The sequence below is a fragment of the Papio anubis genome, chromosome X (genome assembly GCF_008728515.1).
Source record: "Papio anubis isolate 15944 chromosome X, Panubis1.0, whole genome shotgun sequence".
NCBI classification, from domain to species: domain Eukaryota; kingdom Metazoa; phylum Chordata; class Mammalia; order Primates; family Cercopithecidae; genus Papio; species Papio anubis.
This window is the reverse complement of record NC_044996.1, coordinates 124,017,958-124,040,354: the sequence shown is the minus strand read 5'-3', so window position 1 is coordinate 124,040,354 and position 22,397 is coordinate 124,017,958. Positions and strand designations below refer to the sequence as shown.

At 32.7% G+C, this 22,397-nt stretch overlaps 1 protein-coding gene across 8 annotated transcripts in view; it reads left to right on the top strand.

The window, feature by feature from the left end:
* Positions 1–22,397, top strand: part of CNKSR2 (connector enhancer of kinase suppressor of Ras 2) — a 295,703-nt gene that overhangs the window by 66,675 nt on the left and 206,631 nt on the right. For all 8 annotated transcript variants that reach the window (XR_004180567.1, XR_004180566.1, XR_004180565.1 and 5 more), the window contains exon 4: positions 8,525–8,612. Coding sequence is in view for 4 of the 8 variants with exons in the window: in XM_021933018.2 (XP_021788710.1) it covers positions 8,525–8,612 (88 nt within the window). In the remaining 4 variants the exon portion in view is untranslated. The remainder of the gene's footprint in view (positions 1–8,524; positions 8,613–22,397) is intronic.

The window sequence follows — 22,397 nt, the reverse complement described above, 5'->3', positions numbered from 1 at the left end:
GCTGTCATAATAAAATTTATAAATTTTTGTTTATTATACTACTGCTTTGTATCCTGATGTTCTTTATTCATATTAATTGGTTGTACTTAAGGAAATGACCATGGGGATGCTATAAACTGTTTTAAATAGGTAATTAGACACTGACACCTTCCTAGCATGCCTTATGTGTCTCCTTGGCCTCACTTCATTCGTTCTCTGTTATTAATTACATTGTACTATTTTGGATATCATAAACACACTTTTAGACTTTTTTAAGTTTAGGTGACTTTCATTTGTTTTGGAACATGTAAAATAGTATAAAAGTCTTGTAATATGAAATGGAAAGGTTAGATTTACATTATATACTGTATGTGGTTAAACATTATAATGTTAAGACACATTGCAACTGTTTATTAAAAAACTAAATTTCTCTTCTTTCAGTTTTGGAATTTTTGGTAAGGGGTATGTACTATGTTTAATGGCTAAATAATCAAATTTTAAAAATGCTCTTTGTCTCTCATAAGAAACTCTGATAATATACATTATCAGAATTCTTTCTTGAATAAATGTCAGTAGGATATCCATATGTGTTCCTACACACACACACACACACACAAACACATATACACACGCCAGTATTACATTTTGGCATTTTAGAAACATGAGGCCTTATATTAAAAGTAAAGCTTTTGTATTTTTAAGGTGAAAATTGAGATAATTTTCCTTAATTTTGTATATACTTATACATAATATAAAGTGATGATACTAAATCCAAATATGAAACACTAAACTATATATTACTAGCTTTTTGATAATTAATGGACTGCATGTTTCTTTTGCATTATAAGATTATTAAAATGTAATATTCATAATTGTCTAAACCACATTATCAAGTGTTTAAATTAATTGAATTTTAAATATATACATTCCAAAAGTTATGAATGGTCAGTAAGTAAAATATGACTTAGTCCTTAAGTACTATTAATATGTTTGTTTTGGTAGGCTTCACAGTAATCAGAAGGCTTAAAGAACACATCCTTGATTATAATTATATCTTCTTTTACTCTCATTTTCCATATAATTATAAATTTGCCCAGCCTTGATATTTTCATTTAGTAAATTCATTTATATATTTTTTACCCTAGTATTTGTTAGATGGATAAATTGTTAGAGTGAATAGAGAATGTTTTTACTTCTTGATGACAGATATGGCTATTTATAAAATTGCACATTTCCCACACTATAGTAGTCCTTGAGATTTTATTGTACCTATTTTTTTATGGTGGCATTACTTTCATTATGTAATAAAATGCTTTTGGTAAGTGCCAAATCACCTACAAAACACATATGTGCATACACACCTACAAAAACACATAAACACACACACAGTGTGTCAGTGCAGATTTGCTTTAATTTGGGGGATTTAAAATGAACCCTGCAAATGAATACTGCCAAGCATTTGATCTTTAACTTTAGTTTATTCCTTCAATATACAGTACTTTAGTTGAAGAATAAAAATTTTGCCCGTTAAATAGGATTAATTTCATGTTAAGCAGCTGTTTTCATTTTTAAACAGCTATAAGTTTTATGGCATTACAAAATTTTTATTACATTTTGGAGAAAATGTGCATCCACAGCAATATGATTTGGGTTTATTACAGTTTTTATTTTATGTCACTTGAAAGAGGAGAAAGAAAAAGAAAAAATAGGTAAAAAAAAAATTTAATTTTATTCTAGATGCTGAACTAGATGCTTTATACATACATATATACTCTCAGCTCATTGAATTCTCACAAAGCAGATATCGTTATCTCCATTTTACATATGAAATGTGAAATAACTTGCCTAAAGTCATTCATCCAGTATAAAAGTTATACTTTGAATCAATTTTTGTCTGACACTGAAGTCCTGTTATTTTTTCGTTCATGTTCCTTTGTCATGCTACACCTTGTTTTGAATGCTGACTAATTCTTGAGGATTTTGAGGAAGGGATGTGGCATATAAACCTTTATTTACATTTTGCTATTTATCTTCAAAAGCTAAATAAGACTACCACTTTTCTGTTTTGGGCCTCAGTATCTGAAATTGCTACATAGAACTTCATTAATAGAAAAGGTTTATTTCGCTGTTTATGGTAAAAGTTTACTGTTTTATCTCATTTTTAACATTAATATTTAATTCTAATTGTTTCTAAAATACCTTTCAAGATTATTCTGTTTTAAAGGGATCAATGAGTTTTTTTTTTATATCATTGAAAAACCTTTAAGTGTTTAAGGCATAATAGTGTGCTAGGAAAATAATATCAATGGAGCTTCCATTTAAGTGAGATATACTTTCAAAGACCAGCTCCTTACATTTCCTAAATAAGATAAAATCTAAGGTTAACACAATTCCGTTTTTTTCTCCTATTTAAAATATTGATTTCAGTGAAACACCAGACTTTCCCAGAGGAATAGTCTCAGAGGTGAATCACAGTTGGTAGCTTTACTGTTTATTTTCAATGCATGATTTACTTGTCTATTTTTAACCTACATCCTACTGTTTTTGACACCTTATATTTCTTGCAGTTTTCTGTGGCTTTGCCAAATCGATCTATACTCAGAAGTTTACAGATCACTACAAGTGTTACGTTGTACAGTAACATTAGTAATAATGTTCAAAATTATTATTAAACAAAGTTTATTTTGCCTTCCATAGTAAAAGTTTTTTTTTCCTTCATTTTTACCAGTAATACCCCATTCTGATAGTTTATAAAATACCTTTTTAAGGCCATCCTGTTTTGATGGGATCAATGAGATCTCTTTATATCTTTGAAAACCTTTTACATATTGAAGGCGTAAGAGTTTAAGGTACTAGGAAATTTTTGTTAAGATTTCTTTGAAATTTTTTGTCTTATGTAAGAAAATTGTTAAACTAATTTCTTCTTCCATGATAAGAAACTATAGGACAAATTAATTTTATACCTGGAAAAATATTACAGAGACCAAGAAAACTACATTAAACACTACCAGATAATGTGATTCATTGTTTGGTCTTATTTTCTCTCATGTGCTCATTGCTTCTCACTTGGCACTAATTATTCCAGGGAAGAGCAGTGACATTAGCACTACTATTATTCATGGACTACCCTAAGGTTTCAGCAGTGCCAACCTGAGAAATAGTAAGGCATTCCAGATTTTCCTTATTAACCTCTTAGCTTTCCTTATTAGTTTCTAATTTGTTTAGCATTTCTGAACCGTTAATAACCTTTTTATAAATGCAATGCTTTTGTTTAGCTATCATGTACAAAGAATAATTTCTTATAGGGTCATAAACTTTTGCGCCAGAGAGAAATATAAGCATCGTATTATCTATATGATGATTTAAGGAGTATAGTTGCTTAATTTTTAAGATCTAAATAGGATAATTCCTGTAACAACCACTTAGCAATGATCCAAGGATTTTATCTTTTTTTCTCTTTCTGGCATCGAAAAGCTTTCTTGCTATGAATTTAATTTCCTTTAATTAGAGTTATTGTGTTCTTCTTGTAAGTACCCTGAACTCTACTTGAGGGTTTCTTCAGACTTAAGAACAGTTTCTTTATTTTTGTTTTTGATTTTGTTTTTGTTTTTGTATATGTGTGTGTGTGCATGCGTGCGGATCATGTTCAGTTATTCTACAGAGATCTATTGTTTTTACTCTCATAGATGATCATTAAGCCATGACTGAGGGATAATCTTTGATAACCCACAAAGACTGGAACGCCACCTGACCTTTTACCCTTATTTGTATGTAGATGCAGCCCAAATCATCATACCAAACCTTAAAATCTGCTGGCTAAGAATGGCTGTTAGTATAGTTGTATGTGATTTGCCTCTAAGATAAAAACTTTAGGATAATTCTAAATCACTATAAAATAAAATCTGTTTTCCTTAGTATGTGTTTAGATTTTTCTTTTCATTTTTTCTTGAAATTTAATCTTGAGTGAGAAGCTTGTCCTACTTAAAATATGAATGGTCAGGAAAGTGGAAAACATGCCTTGGAATTCAGTTTGCTATAAGCATTTAGTGATCAAATAGGGTTTTTCTTTTCTGTATTTGAAAATCAAGTGAGATTCTTTTAAGTAGTTATGGTAAAACAAAATGAAACAAACATTCTGTATATCACCTCATCACTTCTTAATGAAATTTTAAGATTTTATAAACAGACTCTGACCTTTTCAAACCTAGGAATCGAAACTCTTTTCTAATCATGCCAGAAGCATTTTTGAATTCTTAGTTTAAAATGCCAGTTTTTATGCTTCAATGCAGCAAAAATGGTCTCTATGTAATTTTTTTTTTTTTTTTTTTTTTTGAGACAGAGTCTTACTCCGTCGCCCAGCCTGGAGTGCAGTGGCATGATCTCGGCTCACTGCAACCTCTGCTGCCCAGGTTCAAGCAATTCTTCTGCCTCAGTCTCCCGAGTAGCTAGGATTATAGACACCCGTCACCACGCTCAGCTAATTTTTGCATTTTTAGAAGAGATGGAGTTTCACCATCTTGGCCAGGCTGGTCTTGAACTCCTGACCTCATGATCCACCTGCCTCGGCCTCCCAAAGTAATTTTTAAAAATAATGATATTCTCCTAGAAGTGCTTATATTTTTCATTAAAAAATATTTTTATTAAGTCACCTAGAAAGCATCCTTGGTCATCATTGTCTCCTTCCCACCTGGCCCAGAGATGCTTAAATTCAAGTTGTATCTCCAGCTCTCACCTCCCCCAGGAGATCAGGATTTCACTGACATCCTGGGCAGCCAGTGAATTTAATTTTCCATGAGAAACGACAGAGTTAACCTGTGGCAATAGGAGACCTACTTCATGTGGACCTTTTTTTTCCCTTCCGTTTAACTTTTCTGGAACAGTGTGCTGCGTAGTTCAGCCTGAGTTTGTGCAGCTTGTTAAGACACCTCTTGTGTACACTATGTTGAAGCTCCACAGAAAAGTCATGGGACTACTTCTAGAAACCTTTCAACTGTCAGGCCTGTCAGTCTCATGACAGCTTGTTGGTTGTGCCAAACACTTTATTTGGGAAAGGAAAGCCCAGATTTGAATGGGTGTTTCCCCTGGGCCTTATCCTATAGAGGCATTTGTAATATGGATAAAATAATTTTTCATTTTTGCTCATTTAATTCTATAAATTCTCTTTTGAATGAATTTTGTGTTCTTTAGTTCTCCTTAAAAGAACTTTTGAATTATAAAAATAAATTCTTTACCTGTTGAAAAAAAAATATTTTTGTTGAGGCCTAATTTATTTTCTATAAATTAACCTATTTTAAGTATACAGTTTGATGAGTTTTAGTAAATTTTGATAACACCTATACAACCACCTTTACAATCCAGTCTTAGAAATCTTCCATTAGGATGGATTTTTAAAAGTTGGTTTCTGCTTACAATTAAAGAGGTTAATTTTTTTACTGAGAATTTTGATTAATCACATTTTTTTCTAATTCAGTTTTTAAAATTCTTATGTCTCCTTTTATTTAAGTAAATTATCTTGAAAAAATATACTGGGTTTTGGAGTAGGAATAGATAAGTTCATGAAAGAGAGCCTATAATACACTGTGGTATAGTCATGCATTGCTAATGATAAGAATTGGCAATTTTGTTGTGCAAACATCATAGAGTATGCTTACATAACCTAGATGGTACAGCCTACTACACACCTAAGCTGTATGGTATATATAGCCTGTTGCTCCTAGGCTACAAACTGTACAGCATGTGACTGTAGTGAATACTATAGGCAATTGTAACACGATGGTAAGGATTTATTCCATATCTAAACCCAGAAAAGGTACAGTAAGAATAAAGCATTATAATCTTATGGGACCACTGTGGTGTATGTGGTCTGTTGTTGACCAAAACGTCATTTTATGCAGCACATGACCGTATATAAAATCATTTACAAAACAATATGTTAAAACCACCAGAAAAAGAAAGGGCCATTTAGTAAATTGTAGTGGGGCACTTGGTTAAGCCTTTAGAAAATAGATAATGATAGAGCACTATTTTTCTTCACTAAAATAAATTTTAGATATATCAGACATCTAAGAAGAAAATATAAATTTACAAGAAAACTGGAAAAAATATAGGCAAAAAATGATTTCTAGATGTGAAAAGACTTTCTAAGTATTTTTAAAATGGAATAAAATACAAAGGAATGTACTGTTGACTACATAAAAATGAAAAATGTAACAAAGTATAAGATGACAAGCTGGGAAAAATATTTGCAACAAACATGAAAAGCAGAGGGTTAATGTGTAATGTGTAATAATCATATATGAACATATGTGAATATTCATATTGATAAAAAACAAAACCCACCAAAATGTAACACATGCGCATATAAGTAGGTAAATCAAAAAAGAGGAAACAGAAATCACTGGTAAGATGTATATATCAAACAACAGAGCTTTAAAGTGCATGAAGCAAAAACTGATAGAATGAAAGAGTAGGCCGGGCGCGGTGGCTCAAGCCTGTAATCCCAGCACTTTGGGAGGCCGAGACGGGCGGATCACGAGGTCAGGAGATCGCGACCATCCTGGCGAACACCGTGAAACCCCGTCTCTACTAAAAAATACAAAAAACTAGCTGGGCGAGGTGGCTGGCGCCTGTAGTCCCAGCTACTCGGGAGGCTGAGGCAGGAGAATGGCGTAAACCTGGGAGGCGGAGCTTGCAGTGAGCTGAGATCCGGCCACTGCACTCCAGCCCGGGCGACAGAGCGAGACTCCGTCTCAAAAAAAAAAAAAAAGAAAAAGAAAAAAGAAAGAGTAAATAGACAAATACACAGTTGTAGATTTCATTTCCTCTTTCTCAAGAATAGATAAAATTAAACAGAAAGTCAGTAAGATTAGAAAAGCTGAGCACCACCACCTAACAACAAAAAAGTTGACATTTTTAGAGCACTTCATCCAACAGCAGGAGAACAAAAATTTTTTTCAAGTACCCATTGAACATTCACCAAGATAGACTGTATCTGTATCATAAAACAAAATTCAGCAAGTTTAAAAGAATTGAAATCAGATGATAAAATGAAACTAGTAACTCATACAGCACACTTATAAGTAATCCAACGGTCAAGTCTCATGGAAAATAAAAAGTAATACATTGAACAGAATGAAAAAAGACCAAATCATAATTTGCGGCACACAGCTAAAGCAGTGCTGAAAAGGAAGTGTATAGCACTGAATGCTTATATATATCAGAAATATATATATTCAAAATATATCAGGAATATATGTAGTAAATATATCAGCACTACTGAATGCTTTATATCAGAAAAAAAGAAAGATCTCAAATCAATCATTTAAGTTCCCATCTCAAGAAAATAGAAAAATAAGAACAAAATAAGCACGGAGCAATAAGATCCTCTTAAGGATAAGAGCAGAAATTAGTGAAATTGAAAACAAACAACAGAGAGGTCAATCAAAATGTAAAGGTTAATGAAGGAATATTACAAATAACTTCAGACATAAATTTGGTAGCTCAGATGAAATAGACCAATTCCTTGAAAAATAGTACTAAAACATAACCCAAGATGAAATAGATACTCTGAATAATCCTATAACTATTGAAGAAAGAGAATATTACCTAGAAACGCCTCAGGGTGTGGAGAAAAGCTGCAGGCTCAAATGATTTCATTGGTGAATTTTATACATTTAAAGAAGAAATAACACCATTTCTACACCATCTCTTCCAGAAAATAAAGGCGGGAACTTTTCCTATATCAGTTTTTGAGGCAATCATTATCCTGATACAAAAACCCCCCCCAAAAACAAAAAACAACTGCAGACCAATATTTTGCAGGAACTTAGATGTTAAAACCCTCAACAAAATATTACCAAACTAAATATAACCATGTGTAAAAAGAATTATACACATGACTAAATGAGCTGCTTCAAACACTTGAAAATATATCAAGTATGAAGTATACAGGTCCACCACTTACTAGTTGTGTGACCTTAGATAAGTCACTTAATCTTTCTTTACCTTATGTTTCTCATCTGTAAAATGAGAATAATAATAGTGCCTATCTCATAATGGTTGTGAAGATTAAATTATCTAATACATGTAAAGCATTTAGAATAGTAACTGGCACATAGTGAGCCCTCAGTGAACCTTAGCAGTTGTTATTACTAGCTCTTAATTGTGAATATTCTAAATAGATACTGTACTCAGAATCTTGGGTTCTTTTGAAAATAAACTAACATGTTATCTTTGCCTAAAGTATTCCTTTTTTATTTTAGATATAGTGAAAATACCTTGTAAGAACCAAAGAACTTCTAAATAATTAAGAACTTTAAAAAGAGAGAAATTTGGTAGAAAGCAAACATTATATTTCCTGAATTTAATGCTCTTCCAATCATTTCTTTCAAAACTTTCCTTGAAATAAGTCCTGAATATTTTTGTCAGTATGCAAATTTCAGAACAACTTATTTCATATTATTGAAAAACTCATTTTAGGCTACTATATTTTGGGACTTTTCAAAAGCTGTTACTAGTAATCACAATTTTCCTTTTCCCTTTATAGGTCACCATTTGCTGCTGTGACAGACTATTCAGTTACAAGAAATAATGTCATACAACTCTGCCTGGAGTTAACAACAATTGTGCAACAGGTATTAGCTGACAAACTTTCCTTCTGTTAATTTATTAGCAACTTCATATTCCAACAATGGGAAGTATCCTATGTACCAAGAGTTTGTAAGATACTGGTTTAGAAGTTTCTCAAAGACAAATCGTTCTAAAGAAATGAAATGTGTAATTATTTATTGGGAAACTATGCATATAGCTCAGTTAACTTACCAGAAGATATAAAAGGAACCTGACCTGTACACATACAAACAAATGTGTCTAATAGCTTTTAACAATGATCTAATTACCTGAACTGATTTTCCACTTTGAATATTATCTAAGCCAGGGATCCCCACACCAGATGCCTTCAGGGTCCAGCAGCTAATATAAATGTTTGAATTAAGTCTGGTATAAGGCAAGGAGAAATGGAAGAGACTTGAGTGAATTGACTAGAACATATCCAAACATATCTTTTAGAGGAAATGTAATTATAGGCATGATATATCAGTGGTTGTAAATTATCTCTTAAATAATCTGTTCTTTTTCTACTGTGATGTGATGATATCTCTTTTCAGTAGCAACTTTTTCTGGGCTCTGTGGTCTCTTGCTACCTGTAGTAGCAAGAAGAATAAGGATTAATAGGTAAAATAATGAAATAAAATAGTTAAGTGTTTATTTCTTTATGGCGAAGCTATGGGTGATTTTATTTAGACTGTACTTTTCTATATTTTCCAAATGAATTTTTATTTTCTAAAATGAATTTGAGTTATCAAAAAAACAAAAAAGAGTGTTAAGTACATTGAAGAAATACCTCTTTAAGTTTGCCAAAGGAACACAGCTTAGACGAATACTTAAATTTTACTTTAAAATAAATTACCTAGCTTACAAACAGTTAATGTTCATCTAATCATCTAATTCAGCCATTATATACATACTAATCACTGCATTTGATTGGAATTGTATGAAGTGTCTGAAGACAGGAATTAAACTTAAGCTGCCAGTAAAAGAGGCCAATTTGAATAAGCAAGGTGTAGACTTTAAAAAATATCTAGGGCATGCATTTATTACCAGGCTTTCAAGAAATCTCATCTGAACAGTTATGATGATGGTTATGCTTTGAAATATGCTGTGCTTCAAATTATTTTTCACTTAGCTTTAATTATTTTTATTCCCTTTGCAGCAAGATGAGATAATCAATATCTAAAAATAACCTGTCACAAATGGCTTTTTTCCCCTTTCTAACACAAAGTGGTGGTACTATGAAGTAAAAAGAAAGTGCTGCTTGATATTAGCCACTTATATTTAAAATAATACTAAAATTGGAGAAAGTTAATGTCAGTTTCTTTTGAAAACCTCCATTTGCAGGAATTTGTTTAATCTACTATATTTATTTTACTTATTCCCAGTTGTGATGGGTTTGGATCATTGTATTTGAAGCCATTTAAAGAGATTTCTCCTCCCCTCCCCAACACTTTCGTCACATAAGATTGGTTATAACGACACTTTTGAAAAAAAAAGAGAAACTGGTTTTAAAATCTTAAATAGAATTCTCACAAAGAACTGAAGCTTCATTTAGAACACTGTCAGCAACTGAATCAGAACAATGAGACAGGTACCCACACGCTACTTGTCAGCATTTAAATAATTGCCGTGATGCCTTCCTTAATGGATATCAACTTAACCTAAAATTATTCTACTGTACCATTTTTATGTTCTCTACTTCAAACACAAAAATGGTGAATTAGATTGTCACTAGTTAAGAAATAAGCACAAAAGTGTTGGTTTGCAAGATGAAACTTTGTTGAAGTTTAAAATACATAGGTCATGGTGGTAATCTTGGAGGATTTGAGACTCAGCCCTGTTGTTTCATGATGATTCCACATTGGACAAACTGTGTCATTGCTTTCACCCTCTGTAAACAAAAGTAATCACATCTACCTCAAAGTTTTTGTAAGAATCAAATGAGATTTAATTTAAAATAGTTAAGACTTGTAATCAACCTAAATGCCCATCAATAGTAGACTAGATAAAGAAAATGTATATATACACCATGGAATACTGTGCAGCCCTGAAAAAGAATGAGATCATGTCCTTTGCAGCAACATGGATGGAGCTGGAGGTCATTATCCTAAGCAAACTTAACACAGGGACAGAAAACCAAATACCATTATCTTCTCACTTGTAAGTGGGAGCTAAACATTGAGTACACATGGACACAAGGGAACAACAGGTACTGGGGTCTACTCGAGGGTGGAGGGTGGGAGGAGGGTGAGGATTGAAAAACTACCTTTCGGGTACTATGCTCATTACGTAGGTGATGAAATCTATACAGCAAACCCCATGATACCCAATTTACTTATATAACAAACCTGCACATGTACCCCTGAACCTAAAATAAAAGTTAAAAAAGTAAAATAAAATAAAAATAGCTGATGAATGTAAAGTGAAAAACAAAGATGAAAGTAATATTATTTACAAAAAAATGGGTAAAGAATAAAGAGACTTGATAAAAGGAAATGAAACAGGAACTTTGTTTTGAAAAATAAATGTCAGAGATTTTTTTCTCCGTTTGGTGTTAGTTTTCATGAGCTGCATTTACGGTGAAATCTGAATTAGGTGCTGAGGGAAAAATTCAAACATGTTGAAGAACATTTTAAATCAGATTTTGAAATGTTAAATACAGAGGCTTCTTAATACTCAAGTTTTGACAATATGCTTTTTACCTGAACTGGTCCTCTCTAAACTGTATTTATTAAAAATCTTTTTCTGCTTGTTTATGGGTCTGTTCATTTCTAACCTTCTTAGATCCATTTTCCATGTTATTGGTTATCACTGGTTGTCTGAATAGTGTTAAAAACATTTTACAAAAAACTATAAGTAAGAATATTTACAATAATCCAATCTGAATTATGCAGAAACAATTAGTGCTGTCGCTTTGGTCTTTCCTGTAATAAATGTCTTTACTTAAGTTGTTATTCTGACTTTCTGTCAGTTCTTTTGTTTTACTTTGTTCCATATTTACCTGTCAGATGTATTTTATTTTCTAAACCTTTATTCAATTAAATGAAAAAATATTCTTTGAAGATCAGTATTAAAAATGTTTATTTTTGATGGACAGCCTCCTTTAAATTATGTGTATGTGCTTTCTATTCACTTGTGTTACCTTTATAATATTTTAAATATAGAAAATAAAAGTAAACAATTTATGAAACATCCTCTAAATCTGCATCTTAAAATAAAGATATAAATGAGCATATTGAGTATATAGCCCTTTTTAAATATATTCCTGCTCAAATGTAATTTAACCATTTTATCTATTTTATCTTAATCAAGTTGTTAATTGCTCAAGGTAAATACTTGAGAAAATAAGAGTTTTTAGGACTTATTGATCTGGGATTTGTGTTTTAAATGCTTAGAGCACAAATTTGTAAATATTGTTTAGAAAGATTACAAAATTTTGTTAAAATGAATAGCCCAGAAGTAACTTTTAGTTTCATTAAGGATTTATTCAAGGAAATTTAGCTTGCAGTTTTATTGATTATATATATTATATTTTACTTAATTACATTCATGTATATGAATAGTACTTCATTTACCTTCTTAGTTGACATTTCATATAATTAACTTTCATAATTTATGACAAAACAGTGTAGTGGGCTTTGACATGAAGTAGATCCAAGTTCATCATCCTGGCTTTGCTTTTCAACAAACAGTATAAACTTGGCCAAATTACTTCATATCTCTGATATTATTTTTCTTTTTCTGTAAAAGTGGATCCCTGCCATTTTTAGATTATTGTTGAACTGTTGTAAATATTTGAAACTGATTTAGCCCACCATCTGGCATATAGTGGGAGCTTAATAAATGGCCACTCAAGTTATTTTGTGTAACAAAGGAGCCTTTGGAAATGCTAAACTCAGCTAGTTTCTTGCTCCACAGAAAATTTCAAGGAGTAATGCTCTGCTTACTTTTGGTATTGAGTGGCAATGAAGAAAGATCTCATTTCTAAAATGAGAGTTTTTTTTAAAAAAAAGGATTTTGGTATAATTCAGAATGTTCTTTAGATTTTAATGCAAATTCATTACTGTGCTTCATTTTCTGCAAGATATGTTTAAACATTCATGTTCAAATGTAATGCAGAAATTAATTTTGATTACCCAGGGATATATCATCTCTATTCACACATTCAAGTTCAAGTAGTAGATACACGTAAAGGTGTAAAATGGGGATATAAATTATGCTGGAGTAGGCAAGGTATATATTCTATCATTAATACGGTAAGTGTTGAAAGCATATGAAAAGCCTGTCCAGGATGGTCTTACAGATGTTTAAAACACAACTTTAAATACTATTTTTACTATGTACTCAGAGTTAGTGTTTAAACCTTCCTGAATCAGACATTCTAGGTGACCTGAAAATTTTATTGGGGCTCTTGAGATTGAAACTGGGACATTTCAGACCAAAAAACAGGACAAGCTTTATATGCATTTTTAAAACAATGTGGATTATATTAGCATACTCAATGAAGGCAATATAAAAGGTGATTCTGTTTTTTCACTTTTTTCTTTTATTTTTAGTTGACACTTAATTGTATATATTTATGGAGTACAGAGTCATATTTCAGTACATGTATACAATCTGTAATGATCAAATCAGGGTAGTTAGCCTATCCATCATCTCAAATATTTATCACTTCTTTAGGGTGGGAACATTCAAAATCCTCTTTTCCAGCTTTTTGAAAATATACAATAAATTATTGGTAACTATATTCGTTCTACAGTGCTATAGAACACTAGAATTTGTTTCTCCCATCTATCTGTAATTTTGTATCTATTAACTTATCTCTCCCTATCCCCTCCTCTCTCCTACCCTTCCCAACGTCTAATAATCGGTCTACTCTCTACTTCTATGAGCTCAATTTTTTTAGCTTTTGCATATGAGTGAAAACATGTAATATTTATCTTTCTGTGCCTGACTTATTTCACTTAACATAATGTCCTTTAGACTCATCCATGTTGCTGTGAATTATAGGATTTAATTCTTTTTATGGCTGAATAGTATTCCATTGCGCATATATATACCAGATTTTCTTCATCCATTCATCTGTTGATTAACATTTAGGTGGATTCCTTATCTTGGCTGTTGTGAATAGTGCTGTAATAAACATAGAGATGCTGATATCTCTTGGACATACCAATTTGCTTTCCATTGGATAAATACCTAGTAGTGGGATTGCTGGATCATATGATAGTTCTATTTTTGTGAAATATACATTCTGTTTTCCATAATGGCTCCACTAATTTACATTCCTACCAACAGTATTTTTTCATTTCCTTTCTGTTTAAATAAATAATACTTTTAATTGAGTGCAATTATACTTTATCCTTTAATTTTTCTTCAGCATTTTACTTTAATTATAAAGAAGCAACATCTTTTCAAATTTTCCATATAATGCTAATATAGTAAGTTAGAAGTTAGATATAAAAATATGAGAGATAATACCCAGATAACTTGAAGACTTTTTTTCTGAAAAAAATGTAAAACTAAAAATATATAGTTTTCAAAGCTGAAGGTATGTTATATGTGTGCACTTGTATCTTTTCAAAGGTGTATGTATGAGAGTATTATCAAAATAGATACAAATACACATACAAGAAATTCTCATTCATGATGTTAAATACACCTAATTATTGGCAGCTGCATATTTCTGAAGGCTCAGAATGAAGAGATAAGAGTGATTAAATCATTGCGTACTAATACTTAGCAAAGGACTCTTTAGAAGAGTGGGGCATAATAATTTACTATTCTTGCAGCTTTCTGATACTGGCCTGGCTTGTGAGCAAAAACTTAAAGACTTACTGTGTATCATATTAATGTGGATGCTGAAATAGATTGTTTTCATAGGTTTATTCTTTTATAAACCAAGACTATATTGCATGTTATCAGAGTCACTCTGCCAAAGCACTTTTAAAGATACTATCACCATCAATAATCTCAGAAGGAGAATAGATGAGGGTGTACTAAACTCATCAATTCCTTTTAGCTAGCAAATGGTAGATCCTATTTCTCAGATATCTTCTTTCTTCACTGTATTACATTTTGAAATTTATGAAACTTACATGCAAAAGAATGCATATATGTTATGAAGAATAATAATACATACTCATGAATCTGCCCTGTAATTTAATAACTACAGCATTACCAGTATTGTTTCAGTTACTTTTGAACTCCTCCCCCATTTCATCAGCTTACCTCCTCAAGGTGTTTATCATTTTTTATTTTCTTAAAATAGTTTAATATACTTATCTAAATGTATCATTTGATTATGCTTGTCTTTGAGCTTGTAGCAATGCTGTCACTCTGTTTCTTACTTTTTTAATTGATGTATTTCTGAATTCATGTATGTTTTCTTCTGTAGCTGTAGTTCATTCACTTTCACTGCATATAATATTGAATTCTGTGCATTATGTGCATACCCCAATATGATTATCCATTCTTCTGATCATGGACATTTGGGTATATACCTACATTTAAGTATATACCTAGGAGTGTAATTACTAGATTACACAGTTTGCACATGCTCATCTTTACAGTTGTGAATATCATGTTCTCAAAATTTTATTGCTTATTATGTCTTGTACTTTCATTATCTTTCTACTCTCTGAATTACTGTATTTGAGTCCTATTATGCAGTTCACCTTTGAAGAGGCTTTTATAGTTTTCTCACAAAGACCCTAAGAAGTGGTAACTTTTACCCTTATTCCTATATTACATATAGGGATACAGATGTAGAAAGGTGGGTTAGGCTATTTTTGACCCTCATGAGTGATAAAATAAACTTCAGAGGAGAGTCCCTGATATGCTACCATTTGTGATGTACTGTGACTATTCTTTTTAAAGAACCAAGCCAACAGTAATAGTTCATTTAAGAAAAGATTTGCTGTGACAGACTTGGAAGCAGGAGTAGGCCCCATGCACTTCTGTGTCTCCAGTGCCTGGCAAATAAGTGTTTGTTGAAAGAATGATATAATTATTTTTCCCTTAAAAGTTCACCAAAAATGATTACGGAAATTTAGAAACTTTAGGAGTTTAGAATCAAGTAAAGAGCTGTTTCAAAGCACTGATGCCTGAACCCCATCTAGGACCCATTAAATTAGACTCTTTGTGGTGGGGTTTGGCATCAGTATTTTTGAAGTGATGCCTCAAGTGGTTCAAATATGAAGCCAAAGTTAATAACAATTGTGCTGTACTCATACTTTAGAAGGAGACAAATATGAGGTGGGAAAAAATGCATGTAATTAAGAACAGTGTTTCCCGAAGGAAACACTGGACCATGTTTCCATGGACCATGATTCATCTGAGGAGATGTACTAAAAATGCAGATTCTTTAGACTTTACCACCGGCTAAATTATTGAGAAGTATGGATCAGGAGGTTCATTTATTTATAGGTGATAACAGCCCAGAGCCTATACTTTTATAAAGGAGTCTGGTTAGTTTTCATTTTATAACTGTAGTTACTAGTGGGTTATAGTCCCTCTGTAGTAAATACATATCCAAAAGGATTAGGCTTGTTCTTTGAAACATCAAATGTAAGTTATTAATTAAAAAGTGGTTATTGCACACTTGTAATAAGAAAGGTAGAACCAGTGCTAGAAACTGGTGTGGAGGTAGTAGACAGGGGAAGGCACTAAAGTTAGTAAAACAAGAAGCAATAATAATCATTAGTAACGTTGTAAGCACTTATTATATCATATTTTACCTTACATAAATTACATGACATAGATTTTCATACCTACATAAGATGAAAGCAGCAAACCAAATAGATTATAGTTACTATTAGATTGGTGCAAAAGTAATCGCAGTTTTCGCCATTACTTTTAATGCTTATTATGTCTTGTACTTTCATTATCTTCCTACACTCTGAATTACTGCTTTTGTCATATGTCATAATATTAATATTACTTTTAATGGCAAAAATCACAATTACTTTTGCACCAACCTAATAGTTATAAGCACTGATTTATTAAGGTATTTCACTTCTGCTGAATAAGTAGTTTTTAACATCCAGTCTGCTTAGGTTGGGTCAGAATGACCACCAACATCAGATACGTAATTCAAATAAAATTAGGCCCTAACACAAGTAATAATGGATTGAAATTGTAAATGACAGCAGCAGGTTGAAGAACTGGTCAGAATCAAGTAATTAGGATAAGTGAGCACAAATCAAACTTATAAAATGAGTCAAAATTTATCTGTTAAAACCAGATTGCGCCAGAAGCGATGGCTCATGCCTGTAATCCCAGCACTTTGGGAGGCCAGAGTGGGCAGATCACCTGAGGTCAGGAGTCAAGATCAGCCTGGCCAACACAGTGAAACCTTGTCTCTACTAAAAATACGAAAATTAGCCAGGCATGGTGGTGCATGCCTGTAATCCCAACTACTCGGTAGACTGAGGCAGGAGAGTCACTTGAATCCAGGAGGCAGAGGTTGGAGTGAGCTGAGATCACACTACTGCATTCCAGCCTGGGCAACAGAATGAGACTCTATCTCAAAAAAAAAAAAAAACAAAAAAAAAAAACAGATTGGAAAAGACTAGATTTGCAAGAAGGTAGCAGAATGTGACCTGAGGTTGATTGTGGGTAACAATATGTGAGGCTTTACATAGCACCGCTAAAAAATAACTCTCATATCCCATGAAATGAAGAGATACAGCCTGGAAAATTAATGAAATGGTTATTGCATTAAAATCTGCCTTGGTTAGGTCTTCATATGCACGTCTGTCTTATGTTTCCCTTCTATTGGTGCAGAGTTGTATCAGTCAAGGTAAACTAGATTATGCTGCAGTGACAAACAACCTGAAAATATTAGTGGCTTTCAATAATGCTCATATTGAATGCCCATGCTCCATGTGCATCCTGGGTTGCTATAACTTTACTCTATACCCTATTCACTTCAAAGCCCAGGCTGATAGAGTAGTCTCTTCTAGAACATTGCTGGTCATCATGGCAGAAGAAAAAGAGAACATGGTGAACCATGCACTGGCTCTTAAAGCTTCTGCATGAAAATGAGACCTAGCACATCTACTTAGAATTCATTGGTCAAAACAAGTCACATAGCCATGACTGACTTCAGTGGCTCAAGGAAGTTTACTTTTCCCTTTAAAAAATGGCAGTATATGTTTGGAAATCATAATACAGTCTGCCACAACAATCAATCTATGAAGAATTCCGGTATAGCATTATACTAGAATTTTGAGGACAACAATATTTTTATTTGAATATAACCCCTCTCTCCTCAATATTGAAGTGTGTTTGTACTCTGTGTGTGTGTGTGTGTGTGTGTGTGTGTGTCACAGAGAGAGAGGATAAGTCGGTATTTTAAGTAGAATCTGCTGGAATATGACTAGTAGGTTTGGGTGGGGGGCAATAAATGACCTGTTGGGTTTTGTCCAAGCACAAAATTCTGGTTAATAATCACTCACTACTCAGCATTAGTACTAGGAAACTTAAATGGATATGGATTCTATGGCATATCTCTTTTCAAGGTGTACCAAATTAAACCTAGATTTAAGATAGGACTATTACTTGGACAATTTAGTATTTATTAGGATTTTTATATCTTGTCATCATCAATGATCTGAAACTATTTTTTGCATACCTGAATATAACTGGTGCTTTTTCAGATACTGCACACAATTACCGAAAAGAAATGATTCCATTTTTTTTTGCAAGAAAATGCAATCAAAATAGATAAAAGAGACAAACGTATAGGGCCTGAGGAATTTTTTAAACTAATACTAGAAATTATGTACCATACCATCCCTATTTTCTGACAGCCAAGTGAATAATCTTGAATTAAAGAATGTTTATATTTTTATTTATGATAGTATTTGATTTTAGTTTTGCTTTGCACCCTTTGTTTGAGTTTGTTACAAGGGAAAAAATGCCTCCCATTGCTTAGACCCTATAGAGTTTCCTTTCCTTGTGATATAGTAGGTGGTCATGATCATAAGCAACTTGAATATCTGGAAGCTAGAGAGACTTTCTATTACAAGGAAATGTTAGCCTCATTCTATGACTATAAAGTTCTTGATATCTTTTCTATAATACAAATCTTGCAGTAAAAGCTCAACTATTTTTGTTAAATATATCTTCTGAGAGCATGCAGATTAAAGTTTAAAACCAAACTCACATGTAAAATGTTTTAAAAACTGTGAAACTCAGTCAATTTTTGTATAAAATAGAAGTGTGAAGAAATTAAGTGTACCGTACTTTGCAATTAGAGATTTTATTTTCAACAATATGGCTTTATGAGTTGCATTTTAATACCTCATATGTAAAAGAAATGTGTAATGTTTATTATGGAAAGTGAAATTAGAGAATCATTGCAATAAAATATTGATAACAGATAAATTAAGATTATATTTATACAGTACAGAGAACCTTGAGAAAGTAAAGAGACAAGTTGAATATAGGATTCCTTCTTTGAAAATATTAACAATATAATGGGAAAGACTATAAAACTAGCAAATAAATAACTGATGAAAACATAAAATATGTAAAGCTAGTAGTGTTATCTGGTAGACCATTCAAAACCATTTAGGCCTTGTCTCAAGACACGCAAAATAAACAAACTTAGTTCATAAAGGGAATTAACTCACTGCGTCTTCCAGCTGTCAAAACACAGCTATTAAAATTACAAGACAGCTATTAAAGTTACAGGGATTACATTCTCAATCTAATAAATGAATGAATGAATTTATTTATTTTCCCCAAGATGGAGTTTCACTCTGTCACCCAGGCTGGAGTGCAGTGGCGTGATTTCAGCTCACTGCAGCCTTCACCTCCCAGGTTCAAGCAATTCTCCTGCCTCAGCCTCCCAAGTAGCTGGGATTACAGGGGTGTGTCACCACACCTGGCTAATTATTTTTGTATTTTTAGTAGAGATGGAGTTTCACCATGTTGACCAGGCTGGTCTCGAACTCCTGACCTCATGATCTGCCTGCCTAGGCCTCCCAAAGTACTGGGATTACAGGCGTGAGCCACCGTGCCTGGCCTACTCTAAATGAATTTTCTAATCGTTGATAACCTTGACATTTTTATTTCAGTCTTGAAATTTTGATTTTTTTGATTTGTTAAAGACCCATATGAATGCGGAATAAACAATTAGCCTTTCTTTTGCCTATACCCTCACGTCTCTATATGCTAAAAAATTATTTTACGCACTCATTCAATTATTAGAGCATTAGTTTTTCATTGTGAAGTGCAAGACTAGAGTAGTTGGAGCTAACTTTAGATGACCTTGTGTGAGAGAACTGGAATAGAATTTTGTAGAGGTGTATTATGCAAGATGTGGAAGAATTGGCCATGTTCACTGACAGAAGAACAAAGTAGTTCTCAGCCATTTTATGAGCATGATTATTTTGTTTTATTTTATTTTATTTTACAGACCCCTTGTGTTAAAAAAATTTAAGGCTTTTGAACTACATTTCTGTAATAATAATAATTTCCCTAATTTTTAATTAATGATGTGTAACCACTAGTCAACAAGAGACAACCAATGTTACCAAAGTCAGTTTGTGCAATACATGGTTTCTGTTGCCCTTTTTGAATTACCCATAGCAGTTCTCAGGCCACAGTCCTCCAGAGCTATTTCTATATACTGTCCTGGAAAATGTGAGTAATAATATCTTCCTCTTTTATTTTATAATTTGGAAAAAATTAAATGACAGAAAGAAATGGAGAATAATGTAACAAGCACACATGGACCAACACTTCAAATTGATAAATATTAAGATTTGGTCATATTTGCATCAGAACTTTTTTATAAAGTTGTTTGTATTTCTGCTCAGGCCCCTTCCTCAGAGGCATGCTTGAGCATTGGCATGTATCCTTTTAGTTGATATTTATATACTTTGCTATACATATATGCAGGAACAATATATTTTACTTCTCAATTTTAGTCAACAATGAAACATCATGAAGTTTAAACAGAAGGATGTGGGATTATGATAGGATAATTAAAGTGGTTCAGAAGTTTGATATAGTAGTCATATCAGACCCTGCTTGAAACTCCTTGATGGCTTGCTTATTAGCCTCAGGATAAAACTCATATTCTTTAACTGACTTTCAAGGCAACACATTATTAGATTTCCAAAGTTTTCCCTCTTCCATTCATCTCTCAATGTTTCTGTTTCATATCTCAAGCCCTTGTTGCTCTGTATGCCTCAGCCATAGTGCCTTTTAAGTTTTTAAAATTTTCAGTCTCTAAAGCTGTATTAGTCCGTTCTCGCATAGCTTTAAAGAGCTACCTGACACTGGGTAATTTATAAAGAAAAGAGGTTTAATTGACTCAAAGTTCTGCAGGCTGTATAGGAAGCATGGCTGGGAGGCCTCAGGAAACTTAACAATCATGGCAGAAAGTGAAAGGGAAGCAGGCACATCTTACATTTCCAGAGAAGGACAAAGACAGAGCAAGGGGAGGTACTACATACATTTCAATAACCAGATCTCATGAGAACTCACTCACTATCACAAGAACAGCAAGGGGGAAATCCACCTCCATGATTTAATCACATTCCACCAGGCGCCTCCTCCAACATTGAGGATCACAATTTGACATGAGATTTGGGTGGTGACACAAGTCCAAACCATATCCAAAGCCTTTCTATATATTTATTTTGCCCAATAGAATTCTTCCAACTTCAGTTCCTCTCATCCTTCCAACCTCAATTTACACATCACTTCCTCTGGGAAGTTACCTCTGATCCTTCCAAAATATGACAGCAGAGCCTAATTAAGACATTTTAGAAGTCTCAAATACTAAAAGTCATATAAGATATATGACTGTTGCCCTACCACCGTATTATTCACAATAAACACAATATTAAGTGCAATTAAGTCTGAAATTTTGGTTTCCTAGTAGTGACTATTTTGATGATTTTATTCTTTGAGGTATGGAGTATCATGTTTATTTCACAAAATCGAGTTTCTTGTTTGCTTGGTGAGTAGTTTAGCACTGCACAGCAGTCTATTCTTAACCCATTATGGTGCTTATTAAATAATCTTATTATTTTTCTGCACATTTTACTAGACTGTAAACAATTTGATGGTAGGAATTATGTATTGTTCAACATCCTATCCCCAGAACAAGGACAATGCCTGGAACATGGATATTGATCAATAAATATTTGTTAAATGAAAAAATCAATGTTAACCTAGTTTCTCATGGTATAAAATTACTTATTCAAAAGCCTTTCCTTCTCTAAGTTTATACTTAGAGATGAGCAATTCCGACCCAAAAGGACATGAAGATCAAGTTATTCCTGTGTGTTGCACTCACTGTATAACAGAGTGGATCTTCAGATGAGGGAAAACATGAATACAAACTATGTCTAAGGGTACATCTGTTTGTATAATATTTTACAATTCATGAAGTATTTTCAAATATACCATCTCATTTGGTCCTTATAATACACTTGGGAGGCAAGTATTTTTGTCTAAGTTTCAGATATAAGGCAACAGGCTGGGACAGGTTAATGACCTGCAAAGTTATGTGGCAGTAAGGCAGGACTAGAACTCAAGTCCACATCTTTTGACTCTAAATAACCTCTCTATATGGAAACCTGTGGATCAATTTATCTGTGGCTGTAGAGCAATATAGTTCTTTCTGTCACTGAAAATTCCTAACCTGAATGCTTGTTCATGATGATCAAAGTAAAGCAATAGTGCAATTAGAATATATCTTCCAACTGACTGGTAAATCAATGGATTTTATATTTCCAAAGAAAAAAAGTAACCTTAGGGTTTTTCTCTCTTACATATCTTCT